This window comes from Symphodus melops, assembly GCF_947650265.1.
Source record: "Symphodus melops genome assembly, chromosome: 4".
Lineage (NCBI taxonomy): Eukaryota > Metazoa > Chordata > Actinopteri > Labriformes > Labridae > Symphodus > Symphodus melops.
This window is the reverse complement of record NC_136694.1, coordinates 10,473,441-10,496,065: the sequence shown is the minus strand read 5'-3', so window position 1 is coordinate 10,496,065 and position 22,625 is coordinate 10,473,441. Positions and strand designations below refer to the sequence as shown.

Below are 22,625 nucleotides of genomic sequence, written 5' to 3'. Positions count from 1 at the left end.
GTGAGAGTACACGGTGTCAATGGCATGGAAACACTAGTTTATATTTTTGGGACCCGCTTTTGTTCCCTTGGTATGCAACATATGAACACTTTTAATTCTGATGTTGGAGGGTTCACATGTTTCTGTGTTGTTGTTTTTTTGCAGGTAAACACAACCTCGCCAAGCTGGGCCAAAGTTATTAAAGCATCAGGTAGGAAAGACCCTCTCTGGCGGCTGTGGCTCAGTTGGTAGAGTCGTCGCCCCTCAATCAGGGTTCGATCCCCAGCTCCTACGAGCAACATGTCCGATGTGTCCTTGGGCAAGACACTTAACCCCAAATTGCTCCCCCTGCTGCGTCTGGGGTGTATGAATGTGGCGTGAATGGATAGATACTGGATGGGCCACATATCCAGCCCATCAGTGTGAATGGGTGTGAATGGGTAGGTGTGATGGGTAGGTGTAAAAGCGCTTTGAGTAGTCGGAAGACTAGAAAAGCGCTATACAAGCTCAAGTCCATTTACCATTTACCTCGTTTCAGCCTTCACTGGTTTCATTCACTATCTCCTTAAATGGCCCTGACCCCTCTCAGGTGTGGTGTTACTAGGCCAGTTCTTTTTGTCTTAAGTCGATATGTGTGGACTGTGAAGCATTGACAAGCCCAAATGACATGCGTTGGCTTCCCATAGTTCCACTTATACAATATTTTGTAACTAAACAGCAGCGATGGGGGAAAGTCCACCAGGGTGCCGAACAGTGCCCTGGCTGTAAGTGGACATGAATGACTGAGGTTAGATATCAAAATTTAGGCTTATCATTTGAACCCACAGAAATACATTGCATGTATTTAGGTTGTCTTGCTACTAGTGTATTGTTTTCTTACAAATTGTTCCTGTCGTGGGAAAATTCAAGTCTATTCGTCAAAGAAAAAGTGACCAAGTTAGGATAGGCACGTGTTTGCTGTTTATTTTCACTCAGTCAGTCCAGTGAGACTTGCACATTTGTTCTGTTGTTACTCATAAGCAAATATGAGGCACCTTGAATTGGATGACAAACAAGGGGGATGGAGGCTGTGTTCTGCATGCAGGTGTACACTTTTTGTCTTTCATCAGTGTTTTGTCGAGGAGGCTGCAGAACAGTACTTTTCCACTGTGCTTCATTTACCTCTCTCTCTCTCTCTCTCTCTCTCTCTCTCTCTCTCTCTCTCTCTCTCCGTCTCTGGCTCTCTGTGGACTTCAGGTGTTGTACAGTCAGCCTTTTGGAACACGACCAAGCTTTTCCCATCAGCACCCACGAAGATACCATCATCAGGCCCAGCACCTCATACCCCAGGCGTCCCTGAGCGCTCTCCATCACCCTGCTTATGTATCGCCTGCACGACTTACCCTCAGGTACAGAGTTTTAGCTCAGGTGAAAAGGGGAGAGAGAGAGAGAGACTGGAGCAAAGTCAGAAATACAGTACGTATTAAGTGACAAGTGGTTTTCTGAGGACTGACTGACAATGACGGGGTGTGCTTTGAGAACAAAGTTGCACATTTAGACCTTATTTATTTCATGGGTCTGTCAATGATGTTGGATTACTAGGCAGGCTGCAGGTAAAAGGTTCTGAAATGCTTATTCAGTTGATAGAAGCTGCGATTTGGGGAAGACTGAGGACTGTGTTCACTGATCAAAGGAAAATAAATGAAGGCTACATTATTGCAGCATAAGGTGCAGATTTTGTCAGAAGAGGGAGGGGGTGTATTTGGAGGGGGATATGGATGGGCTTTTCTCTAATCCTCTGACATGTGCACTCTTCCTCACGTGCACACTCGAGCACTGCAGTGCAGATCTGTCTGTGGCACATAAACACGCCGCACTGCTTCCAGTGCAGTCCACACTGCTTTGTATCAGCAGCCAACCTCCCTACCCACGCTGACTGTAAACACCCCGCATGTTTCATCAGCTGCGTACAGATCTCCCTGCGGTGTCTCACCTGTGCTACTGTTAATGCTCTGCTGACTCACCCTCATTTACCCCACTGAAATGCCACAATATAGTATTCTTTCTGAAGCCACACTTACTGCTGCTTTTTAATGGTGTCGCAGTAATAATGAGGATCATAGTTTGCTTCTTGACCTACTTAGAGTTTCAATACTAGTTGTTGCCATATTTGGTTTCCTATTAAAATCAATGCATGTATTTATTTGTAAGAACTTTAAAGATATTGTACACTTCTCACCTATGTGTTGTAGTGCATACATTACATTATGTAGGAAAATGTGCCAAAGGTGTTAAATGCTTACTAAGAGGAGTGACGGCTTGCTGCCCATTAATTTTGATCTGAAAACTACATAAAAACTTACCAGAACTAACTTTGAGGGTGAGAGAATATTTGCCTGTCCCAGTCACAGGACTTCTTAACAGTCATGGTGCTGAGATGCTCAGTTCAGATGCAGTCTGCTCTGCACTACAAAGCAGAGGGAAAGGCAGAGTGTTAGAGTCGCTGATATTATCACCTATAGTCCCAGGCATCTTTTGTTCTGTCATAAAGAAAAGAACTACTCACTTTCAGGTATGTTTCCTTCTGTGTGAAATGCTAATGTGTATGTATGCTGATGCATGCTTGGATAATGCTTGTGCATATAAAAAGTGTTTGCACAGACATACTTGAGTTCACCATGAACCATGCAGCCTTATATTACAGTGTTGTGTTTTTGCACGTGTGCTGGCTTTTTCCAAGAATTAATATTCATCTGGGTAGCAGTTGGCAAAGGCTGAGACTGTGTGCCTTCTGCACACTGTGTTGATTTCAGTATTAGGTGTCCTGAGCAGTTTCTTGTCTTCTGTCTGTTACTATGATTAAATCAGGTTTTAAGCCTTTGCTTCACATTTCTTTCAGTCTGCATTAGCCTCTGCATTTCTTCAATCTATTTTTCTTGTCATAATTACCTTGACTAGAAATGGCTCTTGAGTGATGAATGCTGTTTCCCAACTTTTTAAAAACATATCCTGATAGAAACACTTAGTTCAAAAGAGTGCTGACCTTCTTTGGTAAGAAATAACTACATTGATGGACAATTGAATAATTTATTTGTTGTGCTCTTGACAAACGTAAAACAAGGATGCATGAAAAGTTAAGCACACAGAACTTAGTATCGCTGATATTTTAAGTAAATTTTTTTACCTACGCCCAAACCATGTTGGTGCCCTAGGTTCAGTGGTTTCCCCTTGTAGCCAGTTTCTTTATTTTAACATCAAAAGTACTTCCCAACATATATAAACAAAACTATAATAATTCTTATAGATGTAAAATAAAATAAATTCAAATCCCCAGAACAAACAATGTGTGTTCATGGCCTCTTTTGTAACATTACTGAATAATAGCATGACGATGATCATAGATGATTATATTTGGTTTATATTTATTTAATATTTGTTTTATCTTATCTTCAACTTTTTGTCCTCACTCAGCCTCTGCTGGTGCCCCTAGCATTTGCCTACACTGGCTATGCCACGGGCTGGCACTGCCTACATCCATGACATAACTCTATGCAAAGTAAAAACATGAATGTAAGCTCACTTATGTTACAGTATACTACTGAACACACACCCCTGCAACCCGAAATGGAATCGTGCTCAAGATTGTTTTGGCATCTAGTGCCTTGCCAAGCTCACTTGGACATCAATCAAACTGCTGATCTTCATTTAGTGAATCCACTCCGCCTCCTGAGCCTCAGTTGCCCCCCCCCCCCCAGTTGTAAAAAAGTGTCTGGAGAGAGCCGACCTTGGAGAGTGCGAGCATACCAGGGTGTTCATGTCAGAGACCAGCTTTCAATTAAGTGTGATAAGGTCTGTGAGTGCTGGTATTTATGGTCAGAGAGGTGTGTCCGCGTGTTTATATTCGGCGTGAATGTTCAATCTTCCATCTCGTCCCCTCACGTGTGGCACAAACTGTCTGACACAGACACACGTACACACGTACACACTCTAAATAAATAAAATAACAGATTCACTGATGTCAGGCAGGTTGTATGAAGTGGACCAGAAAAGTGTTTGTTTGCTTTCTGTTTGAATCTCCTCAGCTTTGGACCCATTTCCAGGTGACATGAAGCGAATCATACATTTAAGCCCCATCTCTACATGCTCAATACACGCCTTGTCAATAGGATCAAATAAGGCATCTGCTGTTTGTGAAATGACAATACCCATGTCATTTTGCCTTATTCCTCAGAAGATAAGTTACTACAGTATGAAAACTCTATCCATTGAAAACACAAACATCTTTATTCCTGACTTGTACCTTTACAATTGCAGCATCTGGCTTATATTATTTTTTGAAACTTTCAAATGTCTATACTGTCACAGAGCGACTTGTGGAATAACCGACAGGGTGTTGAGGGCTGTTTATTTATAAAATATATGTCAAGAGGCCCTATGTATAGGATTAACCTAATTCAGCCCTAGTACAGTAGAATGGGAGTCCGTCTGCTTGGGTGCTTGTGACACTGATGTGTCGACAGGTATCACTTGCTCACACAATGTAATCCAACTCTAAGGTCCCTGCCAAACACAGAGGGAATATATTGAGTATCTAGTGTTGACCTAAAGTTTACCTGCCCACAGCCTGTATCAGTCAACACTAGTCTGACATTAAGACAGCTACAGACCATGATACTGTCTCTCCAAACAGACCAGGGTCATTAGTGGGCTGTGACGATGGAAGTATAAGACTTAGAGAGCAGAAGCATTTACTTTGTTTCTACCTCATTTCTTGGAAAAGACCACTGAGTTTAATTCTCATGGCTGAGCAACTGTATAATTGTGATGATAATAACTTATTGTTTCCCTCTCAGCACAGTTGCATGTTTTTGTCTGAGCGTTACTATAAAAGGCAATCAGGCATAGGTTGTTGTTTTTTAGTCCAGGCTACACCGCTTTTGGAAAGATAACTGCACCACTGTCATATCTATGAAGCTTCCTAGAAACTGAACTGGAGAGTGGGGTCAGCCAATGCCCTTAAGCATTCCTCATCTGAGAGGAGGCACAGAGCAAAAAGGCCATACAGTAGAAACAGTCATGTCAAGGCCTGTACAGTATATTCACAATTTAAATTGTTTAAATACAATGCCCATAAAATATTGAAAACAAAGACAGAAGACGAGCATAAAACCAGATTTATATTGACATAAATAGCTTGATGAATTAGTTTTTTTGAGATGTATGTCAACGCATTGGGAATCCAGTTCTAACGTCCAAACCCCAATGTGCAAGAGGTTAGGTATTTATTTAGAACCTGTCAACAGCTCTCTGCCAGACTACAGCTGTATACTGTATTGTGTCAATGGACTGCAGCCAGCTGGCTTCCTGTGTGATGATTCTGAGAAACGTGGCCAGATTATGCCTAAATCCAAGAAGTGCATGATGTCCACATCCCTATTTCCCATTTCAAGTTCTCCATCTTATTGCTACTCCTTAATTAATCAAATCACCACAAGTCCCTACTTTAGTTGTACAACTGGATATTAGTAGTTACTAGAAACCACTTCTTATCAATCAACGGGAGATACATTTCTAAAGAAACCCTAACATTGTCAAACAGACGTGTGGATCATCTTAGATTTATTTAGCCATGGTCAAATAGCATAACTACATAATATACATCACGGACAATTGCTCAGACATGCTTGATGACCAGAACCTTGCAGTTACTGGCATGCTGTTGACCAAGATCTCACAATCACTGGCAAAGTATTCTTCTTAAAAGTATTCCTTATATTCTGATAGACAGCCCACAAATACTTCACTCTGTATAAGGCATGAAGAACTCATCTCCTTGACTCAAATGTCAAACATCTATGTTAAGCAAAATCTCTCATCAACAACAGACAGTTGGTTCCAAACCCTATAACTCTGCTGGTGCAATGAGATCTCTGACACATGTATGTATTACAGCTTCACAAACCTAAAAGAATTACTCTAACATGGTTGACACAATTAAAGATATATCCACAAATTCATCAAGACGAATCAATCCATAAAAATACGTACTATCAATTCCAACATTGAACAATGTTGTCGGACATTGCACATTTTTCTCTTATCATTCAGGCCTACTGTAGATTACGCACTGAGTTAGGAAATTTCCTTTTCACTGATGGGTAACCGAAAGTTGAAACCATGGACATAATATATGTAGACGCGTCATGACGTGCTGGAATGCATGAACCATCGGCGCCATATTAGATGGGTCTCTTCGCTCTACACTAGCACCAGAGTCAATAGGAATCAATGGAGAGAGAGTCACTATGTTGGTATTTTATGTGTCTTATAATTGCAATAACTGGTGCAGTATTTGATAACAGATTGCGTGAGATTACCTTTGACAAATAAGATTGAACATTGTAACTAACGTTACTAAGAAACACATTTAACAGCATGTATTCTTTTCTTTTTAGGCCTACATGAAGTTGTTATAGTATGTACGATCAAACTTGAGCTTCTGCTTTTACTGTTATTTATAGATCAGAAAATTAAAGTGAGATTCCAGCTGCAGGCTGTGACTGACCACATGTCTCTGTTTACTGTGGTTTCACGTCCTTAACCAATCAGCTGTGAGCATCATGTCTCTGGTCATATCAAAATATCTCCCTTGCTTTCTGTAACTCTTTTCAGACATATAAACATATCTCACATATAAACTTTTTATGTTACAAATAAATAAACACACATGTGAACACTTGTTTGTTGTACAGTTTCCTAGTGTGTCCTGAAAGGTGCTTGTAAATAAGATGTATTATATTATAAACACACATACACAACCTCTTTCACTGACACTCTCTCACATGCACCCTTTCTCTGTTTCTTTGAGTCATGGTGCTGGCACTGATATTATGGGTAAGAAATTAAGAATGTGTGCTATACACAAAACTATTTCTTCCAGAAGATGGAGAGTCTTCGGAAGAAATAAATTCAAATGAACAATCCCACTTGTTCCTTCACTAAAATATCAAATTACTTAATTTGTACATTAATCAATATTCCATAGCCTACCACATGTCTTTGTTAGAGCATAATACAAAGTGTTTTGGCACAAAAATACATATAACTACTTCTGCCCTTTGTGACGTTCCAAACCATTAGTTAGAAATTGGGGGAGTTATGATGATTTTTGTAATTAGGGATACACATTCCTCAGAGTCGGTGCATCGGAGACCTATCCAAGATAGCTCCAATAGACAGTGTCCGTCTATGAGGCGTCTACGTATATTATGTGTACATAATTTCTATTTAAATATTTCGTTTAGTTTGGGCGTTAAACTATACACTGGTTAAGATGAACCTTGCGTCCCTGTGGTTTAACCACACAATGGCAGAACTTAAATTACAAACTAACTCGTTTCAATTTAGAGTTTAGTGTGGACTTGCATCATTTAGACCCTCTCTAATGAGAATTCAATTCAGGATGACATTCAGTTTGATTTAAAAACCTAATTCAGGGGTTATGATGCAGTTAGGCTGTGCTTTATGTACCCAACTCAAGGGCCAACCCTTGAGTTGGGTACACGGCCAACCCTTTCAAGGCCAACCCTTTCTATCATGTCTCCATGGTTATCCATCCTTGTATCTAAATAAAGGCAAAAACCCAAAAATAGATCTTGGATGAGATGTGCAGAGCTGAGGTTCTGTTGCTTGCAGCCCTGGAGCTAGTGCTAGCTGTGGGCTAATGAGCTCTGTCTCTAATACATTCCTCTTCCCCCCACTGTCACAGCCTTACCCACTGTGCTATCATCATATCCACAGTCAGAGTCCAGGTTGAACTCACTGTTAATGTCTTGGCTACAATTTAACATTACTCCCTGTCATCAAACAATGACATTTTCCAACCAGTGTACCCCCTTGCCCCGGGCCTGTCAAGGTCATTGTCCTAGTGGACCTCAGTCCTGTGCCCATGTCGGGCATCAAAAGTAGCACATTTCAGCAATGACCTTTGTTTAGGACATTTGCATTGCTTTGACTTTGCTTCCCGTTATTCTAAATGTAAGTCGTTTCAGCTTGTTTTTGAGCATTTGCATCTGTCAGCCAGCATTAAAAAGTTTCTGAAAAATAAGACAAGGTGAAAGTTTTATTGAGGACATATGGATATTTTTAGTGCTTCTAATTACAAGTGAATTAGGCCAATCACAAAGCAGAAGCCCAGTGGAGTCGTCCTTGTCATTATCTGACTCAATTTCCCATTGACACAGCACGAATATACTGTCTGTTGCCTCTCTATTTGTCCTCTTTACACCTCCCCAGTACAGGAAGCTATTAGAGGTGTTAGACAGGAAACAGGTCCAGGTGGGTGCATGTAACTTATACCCCCCCCACCCCACAATTTTTCACATCTACACAAATGCATTCATGCCCATGTTTGTTACCCAGAACTACCACCAGATACGCAATATTGCTTGTCCGCTCTTTGTGTTCATTGTTCTGAACGTTAAACCAGAGTGTTTTATTCTGAAAATAAACCAGATTTTTTAATGTTTCTGTTTCTGACTTCTCATCCTGGTAGTTCTTTTCTGTGCTAAAATTGATGCGCCAACAGGAAAGGGCAAATGTTTTTTTATAAGAACGCCTTTCCACTTCATGGAGCATGTAGACCCAACAACATTGATCTGAAATGATGATAAGCTGGTATATAGAAAGGAGGTGAAACATCTAGTGGACTGGTGTAACCTTAACAATCTGAAACTGAAAGTTGGAAAAAATGGAGGATATCATATGACTTAAGGAGGAAACATTCCTCCCATAACCGTCTCTTCCCATAATTCTCTCTTCATCCAAAGCCCCAAGTCCCTGGGTTGAACATCACCAGCAATGGCACCTGCTCTGTTAGCTACAAGGATTGTCAAGACTATCATGCATATTTGCATTTTTCATGTTTCAGAGATGGACCTCACCAGTTTTTATTGCTGGTTAATTTTCACTTCACCCTTTTCACACCAGGGGCATCTGTGGCTTAGTGGAAGAGGAAGTCCTTCTCTCAAATGGAAGGGAGTGGGTGCAATCACCAGCTCCTCCATGTTTGATGTCACTTGCCCATGTCCTTGGGAATTTTCGTAACGTGAAGTCTCCAATGAACCAAAAACCATTCCAAAGTAGTACAGATACTTTTTTTATTAAACAGTGTTTGTTCACTTGGTTGTAAAGCAAAGTACACAGTTTTCTTTTCTTACACATTGTATTTCTGCCAATGTTTTGTTATGTATTCATTGCATTTGATCATAATGAAATACTATTGAAAGATGTACGTAAGATGCATCATGGTGTTTTGTGGTCACAGGTATAGTCAGAGAGTGCCAGCAGTCACTCACCACTTCTAGCAGCCAGTGAATTGTTTACCTTATGTGTGATGTTTGCTTGTCTTTCTTGGCATTGAACAGACTTTGCCTATTAATAGCTCCTTTTCAGCCCGGATTGCTTACACCATGTGATATTTTTGGTGGAGGCTTAGTCGTTTGGTGACCCTTGAGGATTTGGTTAGTGGGTTTATCTTGGGTGATGTTAGGTAATCAGTCTGGAAATTGACCCTGCAAATCACCACACAGGTAAGATTAGCCTTTTTTTCACGGCACATGCACCTGGTCCCGGGCCAGCATAGATGGAGTGTTTTTGTTTGGGTTTCACACTTTTCATAGGCTGCTGTTATGCGTGTGTGTGTGCAAGTGTGTGTGCGTGCGTGCGTGTGTGCGTGTGTAACCCTAACCCTTAATGCAGATTATTTGTCTCATCCTTTTAAGGTTCTTGAAGTAGATTAGGTCATCAGTAGAAAAACAAACAGCAAACTGGGTCTTAGAACAATTGACAGCATGGTGTGCAGCCAAAAGGAATCACATTTATGAATAGCACAAATGTCCAATGGAGAACTTTTTTGCAAAAAACATACAAAAGACCTATCCAAAAATATGTGGTTATGTCTGTGTGTGCTTTTAATCTTTGTCTATTACACACCTCCCTAAGTTGTATTTTATAACTTCATTCACTCAACACGTTCATATGAGCCTCCCTTGTCCATGGCAAGACAAGGCTAAAAGACTGACCTCACCCACCATTTCTTCCTGCATTTCCTTCAGAAGTCCTCTTAAAACACACACACATCAGCTGATCACATTTTGAAGATGCCTGAACGTGCTGTAAAGCCCTCTGGAAAGACTGCAGCCCTTATTTCAATAAAGCATCGACCCACTTGATCACTTCACTGGCATACCTGCTCTCCCTCTGTCGCCTTTTCTGCTCTGTTATTGTTGATGGATGAAAGCTCTCAGATTAAATTTGCTAAGTGAGCTCTTTGATCCCCATAAATGTGTTGATCATGGAGAGGATGTTGAGACAGCTGTCTGCATTACTTTGCCTCTGTTTAACCCTGACTGTGGACCAATTGAAACATGAATCTCTTTTAAATTAGGTCATATATGTAGTAGAAATGTGAAATAAATGTTGAAGGTGGTCCCTTCTTGACCAAGAAAAGGAAGAAAAGGGTATTTTTTTGCTCATGTGGAGGAAAGACAACAACTCCCAGAATGCAAAGCACTGCAGGCCACCCCCACTGAAGCTACGGCGCCGTATTTACTGTTGGCATAGCTCCATAGCGAGATGGCGGATGTTGTTTTTAGATTCTGCTCTGATCTTGTTAAGAGGCCTTTTTCTGAGTCCATGTCAGATGCTCCCTTTTTGGAGGTGGCGTCCAACTTCCTGTTGACTGCATATCCCAGCGTCTCTGTTTGTGTCTGGCACACGCCTCAGCAGCACTGTGAAAGCTAACTCCCCCTTACTGCACTCCACCCATTTATTTCAAGGTCATCTTGATATGTCTTCTTTAAATGTCCAAATATATGTTTCCCGTTTCCACTGCACAGTTCAGCTGTTTTACAGATTAGGTGTCTTTGTATGGCATGCACCTGTTATTTCCTCCACACACTTTCAATGATTTTTGGCTCATATTTTCAGTCGCTGTCATACTTCTTTGACAGTGAACATTAAGTCAGCGACAGTTTAACACAAAGCTTCCAATTAGCACTTGTCTTGTCTAGATTACACACAGTGCTTTCTGCTTTTCATTATTTTGAATATCTGTGAGAATGTTTCATCAGGAGTCTTATTCAATAGTCTGCCCTGCACCTTTGCCAACTAGCATCATTCAACTACAATAAATCATTTGAACTCTTTCTGCAGTTATGTGTTTTAATATATAATATATAGGTTTTGTTGTTAACATTGGCATGTGTTCAAACTAAGGGACAGCTACATGGTTAGAAGACAAAGGGACAAACAACAAAACACATTTCATTGAAAATGTGTGTTTGGCTATCCAAAAGACAAAATGAAGTGTTTAAAGGAAGTCATTGTTGTTCTGCATGGTCACAATGTCCATCAATAAGTGTGCAGTTATTTGAAAGGATGCTGAGGAAATGCAAGAAATACCCAACATTTACGTCCACCATCAGAGAGAACTCCTCCGATGGATTGACGAGAATGTAAACAACAAGGTTGTGTGGCTGTTTTCCACTTGTTGGTCATGGCCTATTTTCCACGAGTGTTCGAGGACAGATCAACAGATCAGTTCAACAGATTAGTGCTGAGCTTTCTGACTGTGTTCCCTGCACAGCCAGCCAGTGTCCTACAGTAATGTACAGCACACACACAACACGTACACAAAGAGACACGCAGATATTAAAACACACACACATGCGCCACCATGAACACTTAACAGGGGTTGCTAGTAAAACACTCTGCATTCTTCTGTGTCGAGTTTGCCATCGAGTTGTTAAAAGGTGGATTAAAATGAATGGAGACATCGGTCAGTGCCTGGCTTAATCAGAAGTTATTTTTAAGAAGGGCTTGGAGGTGCAGGATGAGGATTTTAGTTTCCACTACAGCAACAGCCTGAGCTCCCAGCAAGGCCCTTCCTGTTACCCTCATATCCTCTGATCTTAACTCTACGACATCAAATTCACAATAAAGTAAGGACTTTATGAATAATACAATTACTTAACAGCTTTTAACCTGACTCAATAAATCACAAAACTGCATGAATTTCCCATGGTCACTGGGAAGTCTATTACCAGAAGTGTTTGGTGTTGGTGTCAAATCAATATTATTTAGTTGACTTTCCTTTTTGTTGAGTATGAATAAATTTAAATCTAAACCAACTATTCACCAAAATCTACTTTTCTACTGCGGGACAGAAGACATACTTTTGATTGTACTCTTGCCTCCGACTTTTGCGTGCCCCGTAACATATATGCCTGTGTTTTTGAACAGCATTGGTTTCATGTGTCTACATTAGACATCCTTCAGAACAGCTTCATTTCACTCAAAACTATCTATTAGCAATATTAGGCTTCTAATGATGCCTGTTTTGGACATGTGTGCACCATGTTTTTCGATAGAAATGTGCTGATACACCTCTTTCAAATTATGTAGCTATAAGGTATTTTATATTTTCAACAAATTCAGTTTCATTTTATTTTCCAATTCCTGACACGTCACTTTGAATGAGGAAAATGCTACTTGTTTCGCAGGTTGTGAAAACCCTGCGGTCACACAGAAGAAAACAGCTGGGTTCAGCGTCTCTGTTTTGAGCCTTCTTTCCTCCCCCCCCCCCCCCCCACCATGCATCCCCCCTCCCCCTCCACCACCACCGTCTTTGTTTGCTTTCTCATTTCCCTTGAAGGGTTACCACCCAACAACTTGCTTTGGCTGCTCCTGATTGGTCAGCTGCTTGTGATGGGGGTGGGCCGAGTGGCAGGCTTGAGCTTTACCAGTGGTGAGCCAACTCTGAGCTGTCAGACAGCATTCAGTGTGCAGTAGAGGAACAAGCAAAATCTCTGTTGGTCTCATCTGCCTCTGCAGCACTAGCCCCAAACTCAAATTTATAGATTCTGTGGCTATCTGACTGTTTCTACTCAGCTACACAAACTACCAGACAAGGACTTAAAAGGAATTACATCTCATCTAAGTCTTGGTTTTTTATTCAGTTCTCTTTTGTCTCCTAATGCCCACGGTAGCGTGGTCAGGGCAAGAGGAGGATGGGTCCGGCTGTGGAGGCTCAGACCCAGAAGGCCATGGATGCAGAGCAAAAGCAGCAGAAGCAGAAACAGCTGCAGCATCAGCAGTGCTACATGGAGAAAGGAGTGATGCTTGAGCCCTTCATACACCAGGTGGGGGGACATTGTTGTGTCCTGCGATTCGGGGAGCAAACCATCTGCAAGCCCCTGGTCCCCCGTGAGCATCAGTTTTACAAGAGTCTGCCTGCTGCAATAAGGAGGTTTACCCCCCAGTATAGAGGTAACACAATCCTTTTTTTTAATACCATGTGTTGTGGCTGTGTGTGTTGTATACATCCATGTGTCTCTAACTGTGGGTGAATTTGAAAATTAGTGGGAATTGATATGTTGAAGGTTGCATGTGAAAATATTGAAGAAACAGAGCTCCCTGGTTGTGCTCATGTTGTTTCCAGGTGCATGTCAGCAGCACTTATAAAATGGTGCCACAAGAGGGTGCTGAGAATAAAAGTAGTAGTAAATGAGCAACCTGTAGTGTGTTTTTTGGCTGGCATTATAAAGGTAAGTCAAGGCTGCTGCCACCGTTCTTATTCCGGTACACAGCCAACAGATTCTACTAGACAGACGATGAGGTCATCTACAAAGGTCAAGATGACTGATATGTCGTTTAGCCCGCAAACCTGACAGACTCAACACACCCTTTTTGGGATCTTTAAAAGTGGACTGTCATGAGTGAGGGCAAAAAAGAACCTGTTGGAATGGTTATGTGACACTGTCTGAACATAAACATTCATCACTCTAAAATATGTCCGCAAGCTAGTTTCCTTATGTGTCACACAGTGTGGAAGCTTATCATAACATCCCGTTAAATGTTATTAAGACTCTCACCATGGGCCCACAGCTGACATTTTTCTTGTCTCCACTCTCCAGCTGAGACTTGTGAGGCAAAAATTAGTGGACAGTTGTCCCTGAAAAGAATATGTTAATCTCAATATTATTGAGACTCCATAAAAAACAACCTCATCCACTGAAATGGCATCACGTCAGTCACCCATCTTTCTTTTTTACAGACTGCACCATACTTTTTTTTGGCACAGTACTTCTTTTCACACACTTCTTTTTAAACTTTTGTTCTTTATTCAACACCTTTTTCCCTTCCTCCCTTACCATCCTTAGCTTCTCCTCCAGTCATACTACAGAACCTGCTTGGGATGAAATGCTGTTTAGGATACAAATAAGCTTTGGGAATATATCTGGGTCTTTGCTTTTATACGTCCTTGTATTTTTGGAGCTCTTTAAGCTGATGCCTGTAGACTAGCATTGTATTCTTTGTGCTGTATTTGACTGTGATGCCAAGTAAACGCTCTTCTTTTAGATATGCCCTTTGTGTGTATTCCTCATCAATTTGTGTGAAAATCATTTTTCAGTAATAAACCAAACTAAATGATGTTTCATGGCCTTGTGTCATTTTTGATTGGGCTGTGATTTTCTCTTTGTTACATCCTGCTTTTTAACATATGATCTACTAAAAGCATGGCTTGTTTTTCTTTTATATTCACTACACATAGATGAGCTGGTCCATTTACTCTGTGTAACTGTGTGACTTTTAACACTCAATACATCTATCTCATCCTCTCATGTCTGATACATATCGTTTTTGATGTAATAAATAAGAGTGTATACTCTATATTGTATTGTATTACACTCCATTTATTAACTCTTATCTTTGACATGAATCTTTCGGATGTCTTTTTGTCTCCTTCCGCGTCCTGCTCCCAGGTGTGGTGTCAGTAAGCTTTGAGGAGGATGAAGAGGGGAACCTTTGCCTCATTGCTTACCCCCTTCGGAGCGACCCGGCTGCAGATCTTGAGAACCAGGTCCCCTCGACCGGCGGCGAGCCCAAAAGCGGAAAAATGATTTCATCCTCTGTGCTTGTGGACAGTGAAAATTTCAGCAAAGATGTCCGAAGCCGTCACTCTCGCAAAGACAGGGACAAGAGGTGAGACCTAGAAAGCAGTGTACTGAGGGATCACCTACTCAGGATTAATTAGTTTAGTTATTGATGCAACGTGAGTCCTTTTCACACTTATATCAACCGTTACGTGAACATTATATATTGAAAGCAGTCGGTAGTTTCCAGGAATGGTTCAGTCTCAAATCTAAAGTAAACCAAGTGATGACGCACGCATTGACGGACAACTTCCGACCTAAGGCAAAACTGGCTCTGAATGCTGAGAGAGGCTGATCCTTGGCCTTGGCAGCGACACAGAGGGTCACAGCCTCAGTGTTGCATAACAGGAATAGATGCATGTCTGTGCATTCAACAGATCCTGTTTAGTTTTATGAAGCGACTGAAAGGATTATGCTATCTAAATAGTTTTAGTTTCATACTCTGCTATCTTCAGCTAAACTTCCAAAGATAAAAGCAACAGAAGCAGGAGCTGAGTTTGTTTGTGAATTTTTCTTTCCCCTTTGTGCCTAAAACTGATAAGTCTCTCCCTATCTGCTGTCCAGTGTTCACAAGCTGCAGGGGCATGTGGGGTTGGAGTGGCTGCGGCAGGCCGAGGTGCTTTATTACAGACTGGAGTGCAGTCACAGTGACGCTGTACCCCAGCTCAAACACAATCCCTGGAGTCTCAGCTGTCAGCAGCAGCACCTGCAGAGAATGAAAGAGAACTCCAAGCACCGCAACCAGTACAGTATCCTTTCACCAAATCAAGAACCCCAATTAGATACAGCACAATGCCTTCTTTGTTCATGTTTTTATGATGACAGCTTCTATGTGAATGTTGAGCTTAGAGCTTAATTCTACACTTGAAATGAAATGAATAAGGCCTTTTTTCAACTCTTTGCTCCTTGACTCAGTTTCCCAGAGTTCATCCTGCTAGAAAACCTGACATGGCGACATACACTGCCATGTGTGTTGGATCTGAAGATGGGCACACAGCAGCATGGAGACGATGCCACCGAAGAGAAGAAGGCCAAGAAGATCAGCAGGTGCCAGCAGAGTACGGCGTCCTCGCTCGGAGTCTGCCTCTCTGGCATGCAGGTGAGCTTTAGACTGTCTTTGATGTCATCAGTAAAGTTAACTCACTGGCCATTCATTATGTTAGAACAATCTAACCTCTTTGGTCTATGACATTCAGATCGAATTAATCTGTAATTTTGTGCATTTTGAAGTATTTTAACTTTTTAATCAGACACAAAACATCAGATGTAGAATTAATAGTAAATAACTATATATCTCATTAACCTTCAAAATGTCTTAAAACAAATACAAGTTCTCTCAAAAATTGATGAAAATGTTCACTGGATTACGGGAACTACAGAAGAAAAAAGGTGGAATGACCGCAATTTACCTTTCCTGCTTCTCGAGACTGCAACTCAGTTGTGAATATTTATAGTTCTTGTTATACGTATTATTGTTAAGTATTGAAAGCACACTTTATATTGCATACTCAATGATTTCAATTATTCATTTCTCTACAATACAAAAGAAAAAAAAAGATTAAAATTACATGTAAAATGATGATAGTGGCAGTGAAAAGGTGAGCTTATTATTGTACACTTGATAACCATCCAACACTGCCTACATTTTGAAAACCTTTTCTAATATCTCTATTTCCCCTTCCCTTCAGGTGTACCAGTCTGACACAGGACAGCTGATGTTCATGAGCAAGTTCCATGGCCGCAGGCTGACAAGGCAGGACTTCAAAGAGGCCTTGTTCCAATTCTTCCACAGTGGACAGCGCCTACGACGTGAACTCCTCTCCCCAGTGCTGCACAGGCTCAGAGACATGCAAGCTGCCCTGCAAGCCTGTGAGTCCTACCGCTTCTACTCCAGCTCCCTGCTCATCATCTACGATGGAGCCCATCGGAAGCATACTCGGCAACACAATGAAGACAGCCTCTCAGAAGAAGAAGAAGAAGAGGATGAAGAGGTGGAGGTTGAACCAGAAAAGGAGGAGGAGGAAGAGGAGGTGGATGAAGTAGCAGATGCCCTTGGTTTTCCTCATAGCCCTTCGACGTCGAGCGATGTCAGCAGCAGTAGTGGAGGCTCGGGTGTCAGCCAGACTCGCTTGTCTCGCTTAGACCCCCGAAGCGCCGAGGTGGATGTGAGGATGATAGACTTTGCCCACACCACCTGCAAATATTACCAAGAGGACAGAGTGGTGCATGAGGGACTGGACAGCGGCTACATGTTTGGTCTCCAGAACCTGATCACCATCATCTCCGAGCTGGAGAACCACAGCACAGACTAAAGACTGACATGACTCACAAACTCAGACTAAAATGCACACAGGATCACACACACACCTTGCGAGAAAAGCAGATGTCTGGACTACAAAAGTGGGGAGACATTTGTTGTCTCCACTTCAAAAGACCTTGTTGTAGCTGGCCATATAGTGGACCATGTTCCTGTTTCTGCTGTTGGTGCTTCTTGATGTTTCTGTCGTGTGTGTGTATCCATCTGTGGGATGTGAAACAGGCCTGCATGTAACATTGGAGAGTCGTCTGTGTGGCTGATTCAGTGATACAACATCATCGTCGTTCTGTTTAACCCAGTTCACCGTTAGGATAAAAAGGGTAGGCAGCAAATAAAATCAGTTTGAAGTCTGAGATAGGAGAGATGTTCTCCTTGTGTTTGAATCCAAAGAAAGTGTCAGCATTTTGCACACACACACACATGCACTGAAAAAAAAAGTCTGTCGAACAAGTGTGTGTTACAACTGGGACAGGGCTTTGTGAAAGACAGAGTAATATGTGTGAAGACTGTCAATGGGAGAAGTAGTCTGTTTATTGTTCCCTCAAAGAGGCTATGTTCATATATACTGTAGAATCAGAGACAGATGATATATAGAGTTATTTCTTTATTTGCCATTTTTCATAAAATAATCTAAAATAGGAATGAGAAGTGTTACATTCCATGTTATTAATGTTATAATAATGATATTAATATTGTTATTTGACATGTTGGGATACCTCTATCTTGTATGCTTGTGTCGTCCACAGTCTTTGGGAAAGACATTAAAGACGTGGGTTTCTCCTAGCATCCGTGTCATCTTTCATATGTGGTACGCTTGCAGACAATGTCAGGAGCTTTTGAGTCACTGGATAAAGAAAGGAATTCCAGGCTCAAATAATTTAAAATACCATATTAATCAAATATTATGAGATCATCCCTTGAGTGTTTACTTGGCTATTGACTGCTTTTAGAGCATTTTCAGAGCACAGTGCAAGTACATAATAAAGGCTTCATTTTTCTACACACTTTGAAAGGTATGTATAGATTTAATATGAGCACACTGTTTGGCCCAGTGTCCCCACCAGCTGTGAAGATGAATACCTAGAGCTCATGCTAAGCCTGTGGCTTTTTGGAGATTCATTTTGAAATGTTATGGAGTGCAGCCAGAACAAGAATTTCAAGCCACATCAATAGACCCTTTCCTCTCTGTCTCCCAGAATTTAACGGTTGTAGAGATTTTAAAATAGAGATGGAGAGTTGGTTGGCGGGGTGGGGGTTTATGACGGCACTCCAGGCTGCCTCAGCCAGTCCTGGTTATCTTCAACCGGTCTGAAGCAGTGCAAGCTAGAGCAGACTTAAACAATCCGCTCTCAGTGTAGCAGTCTCAGTGATGAGAGGACTACAGGCGATGAGCTATTAGGCAGACACTGGCTTGTGTAAACAAAGAGCACAGGCTATTTGCACTTTAGTGTCCTCTCTCTTCGAAAAGTACTGTACAGCCAGCACTGACATCCATCCAACAAATAAACTTTAAGTCAGTCTGAATGATAATGCAAAGTTTTGTACTCAAGGTGATAAATATCTTAGGGCAGAATGTGTTGACTACTGAACCCTAATCATTGAAAATAACAAACCTTCAAGGCTGTAATATCCAGCTTTTTTCTTGCATACTGGATACAGTACCCAATCATACAGACACTCTGTGCTTGTATTTCTTAAAATAGTGACCAATGTAGGATGCTGTAGGATGGTCCAAACACACAGCAGACTAACACGCAGACTGGAGCAATTTCATTATTTATGGTGCGTTAGATAGCATATTGATGGTTAGAGACAGGTGAACAGGCTGGCAAACAAGAAGTAGGTCCAGGTTCAAGTAACGCCCCAAAGGCAAAAACAGATCAAGGCAGCAATGCATGCTGAAACAAGATTTTTAATGCCAACTATTTAAAGGAATCTGATCGGTTTATTTGTAGTGAGATTGATGGTAGACATTAATACATGAGCAGATGGATGGGGACGCCTGAATGTGAACAGTGTAGATGGTCAGAGGGCCTCTGGTGGTTAGTTGGAGAGAAGTGCACAAGGGATAATAGGATATACTTAGAAATAGGACACAGGGACAGAAAGTTAATGAAGCATATCTTTTTTTAATACAATGTTTTATTTAAAGTGTTCAAATGGCTTGTAAATTGGGTGTACCATTTCAGAAAAAAGCTATTTTAACAGTCTAAGTGATCTTCACATTCAATATGTAACACTATGAACAACAGCAGTTTTCTCATTGATATCATTGATTGACTGCTCTGTGACCGGCTGTGCTCATTCTGTGTTGCTGTGGTGAATTAGGACAGTACAATATCCTGTGTTTGAAAAGGTCAAACACTTTAGAGTAACCTAAGGCTTTGACTGAGCACACAGACACTTTAATCTTTAAGACACTAGGTCAGGGCTGGGGTTAGGATGGTTAATGAGCATGTACTGAATTTACACAACACATTCAGGCCACATCTTTGCCATGTTGCACGTTGACTACTTGAGATCAGCTGCAAAGCCAGTGGGTCCTGACATGGGCATGCATGTGGTGTTTATGTGCTGTATTACTGCGGAGGGATAAAGGGACTGATACACGAGAGGATGGAGAGACAGAGAAGATAAGCTCTCCCATTTCTACTCTACTGGGAAGAGAGGGGGGTGCTAGCCCACGTTGTGTAACAGCCCCCGGGTCAGTGGGCTGCTTTTAAACATCAAAATGATCCCATTCTGTCATCGTATTGTGTATATGCATATGTTTAGCTCACAACATGCATGCTGTGGATTCACAGTTTGTTTTTATAACATGGTGCTTGCATTCCACTGTTAAACGTGTGTAACTGCATCCAACCAATTGCATTGTTCACAATGCCTCTGCAAGTGGAGCAGTTGCATAACAGCAGTTGGAATTACTATGGCAACAGCAGCCTTGACTGGAAATGAAATAGTGCCTTAGCTTTTTGGGTCACGAGGATCACACACCTGAGAAATATCTTTATCCTTATTTTCATTCATCAAATCTGCTTCATTGTTTCATCACATGTGTGACGTTTGTGTCTTTCTATCAATTGAATTGAAGGTCATGCATGAGGCAAAATAATTAACTTGTTTGTTTCTTACCATCAACTCATTTCCTTTTCTTTCAGCAGTTATTCATTCATTGAGGAGAATCTAATCATTGTGTATTACTTAATCACATTGTTGAAAGGAGATGTCCTTTCTGCATATGAAGGGCAGGCCAGACTTGTTTTCATGCCCCAGATCCACTTTTCCCGTCGCTGTTTGATGCTTTTTGGAAAGTCTCTAACTGCCTGTCAAGTGGAGTCATGACACAACACAAAACGTCAAGAAAAAGCATTTTCTATTCACATACTGTCTTTTTTAAGTGAGAGAGAGAGAGAGAGAGTGTGTGTGTGCCTGTGTGTGTGTGTGTGTGTGCGCGCGGATGTGTGAAATTGTGCGGTTGATACCTTGTGTAAATTATTCCTCACTTATCTCAGCATGTGAATGTTTGTATGGTTACTGATTGCCTGATTCTGGATGGATAAATTTGTTCACATCCTCTTCCTTTTTTATATGCTCTTTTCTTTTTTTGTGTCTTTTTGTTATGAAGGTTGAATAGTAAAAACAACCAACCCAAGGGACGTCTGCGCTTACTGCATTAGGTCTCTTACTTGTTATCCACAGCACCATGTCTCTTTGCATTTGCTCACTACACTGTCCGTCTGAGAAGAGCTCCATTGTCTGTCACGCAATCTGCTTTACAAGCATGCAGTGGATGGTGCTGCCTCAGGCTTGAAAACAGAGGGAGCTTAAAACCAGTAAGCATGTCATCAGGCACATTACAACATTTAGTTTCCACTATTTAGTTTAAGAATATTCCCTTGTATAAAGACAGCATGTAAGATCAGTATTGAATGTCAAATATAGCCCTCTTTTTTTGACAGGCGCTTTAATTGAACTGGCACAGTGGTGACAAGCTCTACGGGCAGTTACATAAACCAGTCCATAATGAAACGAGGGTGAGATGAAAGGCCAGCAGAATGTAAAAAAATGCATTTCACGGTCATATAGATAATGCTGGGGAAAAGCACATGCTGTGATTAATACAAGGATTAATCTCCTGTTTAAAGCTCTGTATATGATTAGATTGAAATAAAAGAGTGGGGTTTCAGGTCACTTTGGAAGTCATTTAAAGCAGCTGATGTGAGGATATTGTGATGAGAAGACAGATACAGCAGCAGACACATTTCAAACAGAACAATAATCCTTCACTTGGCTGCATTTAAAGGGGGCATTTGTGAAAAATCCGCTTTGACTGTGTCCACCCATAGACTCCATCCCCTGCCTAGAGCAAAACTTTTGTGCAGGTCCGTCATGTTTGTTCTTGCTGGAGAAGGAGTGATCTCTATTGGGAAAACTCAGGAGGGGCACATTACATTTAAAGAGATATACACCAAACCGGAGCGCTATGAGAGAGATCCTTTCTACAGGGTCACAAGCCTCCTCTGGTGCTTAATCCACGTTGTATTTTGATCAAAGCACAGCACAGATGTTTCATTTAGAGCACAGGATACTGTTTGAAAAGGTGGAAAAGGGTGCTAATATGTTACCTCAAGTGACCACTGCATGTAATACTGTTGGTTTGGTCAGAGCTTGTCTTTGTGTTTCGTATGCAATGGGCACAGTCTAAAACAGGTGTTCATCCGAATTTGTTTCTGTCATGTTTCTTTTCATTCAATATGTAATGAATGAGGCTTTTTGACAACAATAAAAATAAACACTTAAAAAGGGATAAAAGCTCTAACTTATTCGAACTACAAATAAGTATCTTGTCACTAATGCTATAGACTCGCTCCAGTTTCTGAATCATCTTGACCCCAAATCCATATTAGCCTTGAAGGCTAATATGGATAAAAATAAGTGTTCTCCTGTTACCATTGTAACACAACAGGATCAATTATATATTATTATTATTATTGTTATTATTATTATTATCATTATAAGGAATTTATTTTTAGCCACAGTCTTCTCTTTTTTAACAAAAGACCTATTTTTAAGTTCAGCTCTCATTTTCAGCCCTGTTAAAACCAACACAGAAACTCTTCTAACCAGGCCAGTGTGTCACGCCTCATAAAGACATGACATGAATTTAAATCCAAACTAAGACAAACTAGCAGCTTTATGAAGCTTTATGAAGCACAATACGCTACCAGTACTACAACAATAATGAAAACATACGGTTGGAGCGGCTTACCTTTTGCAAAATATTAAAAACGCTTTCCCAGGTTTTTTTTTTGGCCTTTTATGCCTTTATTACCGATAGACATGGGACAGAGTCG

General features: G+C 41.1%; 1 protein-coding gene across 1 annotated transcript; it reads left to right on the top strand.

Annotated features, from left to right (window-relative positions):
- The first annotated feature begins 12,769 nt into the window (after positions 1–12,769).
- On the top strand, positions 12,770–18,055 carry LOC306822808 (inositol hexakisphosphate kinase 2-like). The gene is made up of 5 exons (XM_079342043.1): positions 12,770–13,287; positions 14,784–15,003; positions 15,519–15,703; positions 15,878–16,053; positions 16,643–18,055. Exons 1-5 carry the CDS (start codon positions 13,029–13,031, stop codon positions 17,264–17,266), a joined length of 1,464 nt encoding a protein of 487 aa, XP_079198169.1. The 5' UTR covers positions 12,770–13,028; the 3' UTR covers positions 17,267–18,055.
- Positions 18,056–22,625: the final 4,570 nt, after the last annotated feature.

Excerpts from the sequence above, each read along its gene's own strand:
- LOC306822808 (XM_079342043.1), top strand. The coding sequence starts at position 13,029 with ATGGGTCCGGCTGTGGAGGCTCAGACCCAGAAGGCCATGGATGCAGAG. Across the intron at positions 13,288-14,783 it reads GTTTACCCCCCAGTATAGAG|GTGTGGTGTCAGTAAGCTTT; the intron begins GTAACACAATCC and ends TCCTGCTCCCAG. Across the intron at positions 15,004-15,518 it reads CGCAAAGACAGGGACAAGAG|TGTTCACAAGCTGCAGGGGC; the intron begins GTGAGACCTAGA and ends TCTGCTGTCCAG.